The sequence below is a fragment of the Arachis stenosperma genome, chromosome 10 (genome assembly GCF_014773155.1).
Source record: "Arachis stenosperma cultivar V10309 chromosome 10, arast.V10309.gnm1.PFL2, whole genome shotgun sequence".
Classification (NCBI taxonomy): Eukaryota; Viridiplantae; Streptophyta; class Magnoliopsida; order Fabales; family Fabaceae; genus Arachis; species Arachis stenosperma.
In genome coordinates, this window is record NC_080386.1 from 119490284 (window position 1) to 119495311 (window position 5028).

At 26.1% G+C, this 5028-nt stretch overlaps 1 protein-coding gene across 1 annotated transcript; it reads right to left on the reverse strand.

Moving 5' to 3' along the window:
* Window positions 1-650: 650 nt before the first annotated feature.
* Window positions 651-3570, reverse strand: LOC130957571 (sugar transport protein 10-like). The gene is made up of 3 exons (XM_057884415.1): window positions 3109-3570; window positions 2251-2874; window positions 651-1103 (listed from the first exon to the last, which is right to left on the reverse strand). Exons 1-3 carry the CDS (start codon window positions 3568-3570, stop codon window positions 651-653), a joined length of 1539 nt encoding a protein of 512 aa, XP_057740398.1.
* Between the last annotated feature and the right edge of the window lie 1458 nt (window positions 3571-5028).

Consider the following 5028-nt stretch of genomic DNA (forward strand, 5'->3'; position numbering starts at 1 on the left):
GTTTCTAAAAATTTTGTATAATGGACTTATTATAAGTTTCTAAAATAATAAAAAGAAAATCAAATAAATTCTTGAAAAATTATAATGCGAAGCTTTCTAAAAAATCGCAATAGCAAACACATTATTTGATCTTTCTTTTGGTCTTTAATTTCATTTCATTCTTTGAAAAAATTATAAAATTCCAATATTTTTTAGATCCATGTGGGAGAAGGACAAAGGTTCAATGTTAAAATTCTTTTTGAATTTATTTGATATTTTCTTCTTTTTTTTAGTGAACATAGAACTTTATCGCAAAATTAAATTTCTGATATATTTATTTATTTATTTATTTATTTGGTAATCTTTTCATCCTTACAAATAAACTTATATGTTTATTGCAAAATTTTTCAAAGATCCATTTGTTTTATTACTCAATAAATTAACATGATATAAAATAAATATTTAAAGTTTAATATATCATTTATAATTAATTAGTAATTTTCAATAAATAATTTTGGTCTTATTAAACTATTATATACTATAATCAAGATTAGAAGAGAAGTAGCAAAAACATGTACTAAATATTGTGAATTGTACTAAATGATATATATTATTTGTAGCAACATAAGATAATACATAAAAACTAATCTAATTAAATGAAAGAAATTAAACTAAAGATCCTGAAGATGAGCATGGCTATTAACCATGTCTTGAGGAATGAATCTGGCCCAAAACCAATGTGATCTCCACACACTATTCATTTCTTCAATTGGGACATTCTTTGTCTCAGGAAGGAAGAATGCAATAAAAATAGTCATGATAACTACAAAACCGCCAAAAAAGAAGAAAAGACCGAATTTCAAGTGACAAAGCATCATGAGAAAAACTTGGCCTATGATAAAAGTGAAGAGCATGTTAACCGAAACATTGATGGCTTGTCCTGCGGATCTTATTTCAAGAGAGCATATTTCACTGGGAACCAACCATCCAAGTGGGCCCCATGACCATGCAAATGATGCCACGTATGCACATATAAAGAACAAAAGAAGGTTCACTTCTCCTTTGCTAAATGAACCTACACCACTCACCCCAAACTCCTTAGCGATCATAGCTCCAACCGCAATCTGCAAATTAAACAATCATTCTCACTTATTTTCTAAATTAATTATGTAGTAATGTATTCAGTTATTCAATCCCCAAATGATTTCTCAGATTGCCCTAAAATAATAGTTCATCAAATCTCAATTATATCAATTACATTTTTGACATCGATAAAAATACATTACATTAGTCCTTTCTTTTTATAAATGACTCATCACATTGTTAAAAGTTTATGTAGTACATTTTTGTCAATTTTAAAAAGTAATTGGTACAATTAAAATTTCTGTCAAGACTATTTTAGTGTGTGCGATTAATTTAAAAATTGACTTTAAAACTTAACTCGTATGATATAACTAACTTTTTTGAATAAATCATCTCAATTTTTATTTCAATTAAGTTTGTAAAATTTAATTACATATACTATACAAGATAAAAAGATATTATGTATAAACTAAAAATTAACCACTAAATCAATCATTATATATTTGTGTATAAATATATATGTTGTTATATACATTTTTAATATATATTTCGTATTTCAACCCACATATATATATATATATATATATATATATATATATATATAACTAAATATTTGATATACAAATAGCAAAATTGATACAAGATTTAAGTGACAAAAGAAAACATACAAGAGAAAGTCTGTCTTGTATATGATACACCACACTTTATAAGATCAAGTAAAGAAACAATTAACAGAATCCATTCTTAATTTTTACCTGACAAACAAAATTTGGATTCCACCTTCAAGAAACAAAAATCTTCTTCCAAATTTATCCATGGAAAGAATATAGTAATAATGAAAGAGTAAACTTTTATTTATACTCATAAAAAATCAGAATAGTATCAAATTTATTCATAAATAAAAGAATTAATTTTGTATCTATAAAAGATAATAATGTGATAAAAATGATAGTTTTCTACAACTAAATTTATTAATGAAAGATTTCTCAGTATTAAGAACTTTTATAAGTAAAAATAATAATTTACTGAATGTTCATAAGTGCAAATTAAAGTTAGTTAATTCTATTTATTCTTGGATAGATTGGATGACATATATTCTGAACTTTCACCAATACAAATGCTAGTTTATATATGATAATTGATAAATTGATGATAAATTGAAGCATGCATGTTGTAACTAACTTATACCTGGCAAAGCAACATTTGGATGCCACCTTCAAGAAACAAAATCCTTCTTCCAAATTTGTCAACAGAAAATATAGAAATAATGGTGGCAACAACATTGACTCCACCGGTGATGACAGCAGACATAAGAGAAGCATTACTCCCAAACCCTAAAGTTTGGAAAAGAACGGGCGCATAGAACATAATCACATTGATCCCAGTGAATTGTTGAAAGAATGGAATCAACGAACAAAAAACAAGTTGAGGCCTATATTTTGCTTCTATAATATTCTTCCATGCATTATCCACTTTTTTCGCTTCCTCACTTGCATTCACAAGTTCTTGAAACTCCTCATCCACATTATCAATGCCGCGAATTCGTTGCAACATTTTTCTAGCTTTCTCTTGTTTGCCTCTTTCGATCATGGAGTTTGGCGTGTCATCTAAGAAAATTGCTCCCAAACACAAAATAATTGCCGGAACTGCCCCTATTCCCAAGGAAAATCTCCATCCATTCTTAATCTTGGCAAGCTTGTAGTTGATGAGATTCGCGATTAAGATTCCGATTGTGATCATCAATTGAAATCCGATGTTAAGCGCGCCTCGAATCTTCGGAGGCGCCATTTCGGATAAGTACAACGGAACAGACTGTATGTTTGTTCAAAAAAAAAAAACTTTAAGCATTAATTAGATAATAAATAATAATTTTATCCATAGTTACATAGAACGTAATACGTTTCAATACGAAAATAGGTATGTAGTATATCATATGTGAAAAATATACATATGATATTCTACAAATGAATTAGTATGCAATATAAGCGAATTTGCATGCGATACATATGCTACCTGATTAGTGAATTCATGTAACTATGATTTTACCTGATTGCAAAATCCGACACCAAAACCAAGCAACAAACGACCGATGATAAGCATGGCAACGTTGACGGCGAAAGCGTCTAACAAGGAACCAACAAGAAAGAAGATTCCGCCGATAAACATAGAAATCTTGCGGCCCATGATTCTTGTTATGGAGGAAGCGAAGAAAGAAGCAACCAATGCGGCGAGATATAAAGAAGACGTGAACAATGTGAGCAATGGATTGTCGAATTTGCAGTATTGACTGTGATGATGAACACCGGATTGGTCTTTCATTTGGATGTAAACATTGGGAAAGAATTTGAGTAAAAATTGGTCCATGGAAGTCACGCCTCCTGTGATGCCAAGATCATAGCCAAAGAGTAAGCCTCCCATGGCGGCAACAATGCATGTGACTATGACGAATAATGTGATCTTTCCTTCGTGGTGGGTTCCACCTCCTGTTGCGACAACACCTCCTGCCATATTCTGAACTCTCTATGTCTTTCTTTACATTCCATTCATGTTAATTCTTAACGTCCCTTTCCCAAGGAGGAAACTTATGTGAACCACTTCTGCCTAGGATTTGTTTTATTTTTAGTATTAAGAGTGGTTGATAAGAAATCACATAATATAAAATAATAAAATATTTATTTTTTATATTAAAAAAACATAAAAAAAAAGTATAGTAAAAAAATGATATATAAAAAATTATTTTTCTTTTTAATATATGCATATACTAATCTTAGAATCATAAAATTAAAGATAAAGCTAAGTAATAAATAATAATAATAATAATAATAATAATAATAATAATAATAATAATAATAATAAGAGAAAATGCCACTCCCTTCCCCTGCGAGATGCTAAAATGTCACTCCCCTCCCCTCTATTTTATAAATGTACATTTTCCTCCCTTCTAACTTTTAAAAAACCTCCTCTTTAATCCATTTTAAATTTTTTGTGTTAATAATGTTAACTTTATCCATTTTTTATGAAAAAAAATAAATTATTTTTTAAAAAAATATCCATTAACAAAAATTTTATTTTTTATCATTAAATTTTGCTTACCAAAATATCCTTTAATAAATTATTCTTTTATTAATTAAATTGTATTTTTAACGAAATATTTTGAAAAAAATTAATAATTAAATTATTTTTTTCTAAGATACCTATTTTTCAATAATTTTTTAATTATTAAATTATGATTTTACTAAAATTTTTGTTAACAATTATTTTTATATTTACTATTAATTTTTTTTATATTAATATATATTATTTTAATATTAAATAAAAAAATCTTACCATTGGTAATATGTATAACAATTAATATTTATTGATATTGAAAAATAATCTTACTAAAATTTTTTATTTAATGTTAAAATAATATATAGATATCGAAAAATTAATAGTAAAATATAAACAAATTGTTAACAAAAATTTTGGTAAAATTATAATTTAATAATTAAAAAATTATTAAAGGGTATTTAAAAAAATAACATAATTATTAAATTTTTTAAAAATACAATTTAATTAATAAAAAATAATTTATTAAAGAATATTTTATTAAGCAAAATTTAATAATAAAAAATAAAATTTTTGCTAATGAATATTTTTTTAAAAAATAATTTTTTTTTAAAAATGGATAAAGTTAATATTAGTTAACACAAAAATTTTAAAATGAATTAAAAATGAGGTTTTTTAAAAGTTAGAAGGGAGAAAAATGTACATTTATAAAATAGAGGGGAGGAGAGTATCATTTTAGCATCTCATAGAGGAGGGGAGTGGAATTTTCTCTAATAATAATAATAATAGAGGGTTACCTTTAATATTTATTATTTAGGTTTGTAAACTAATTAAATTGGAATAAGATTTAGATTCCATAAATATAGAGAATATAGACACCAATAAAGTCATATAGTACATGCTATCACTATAACTATA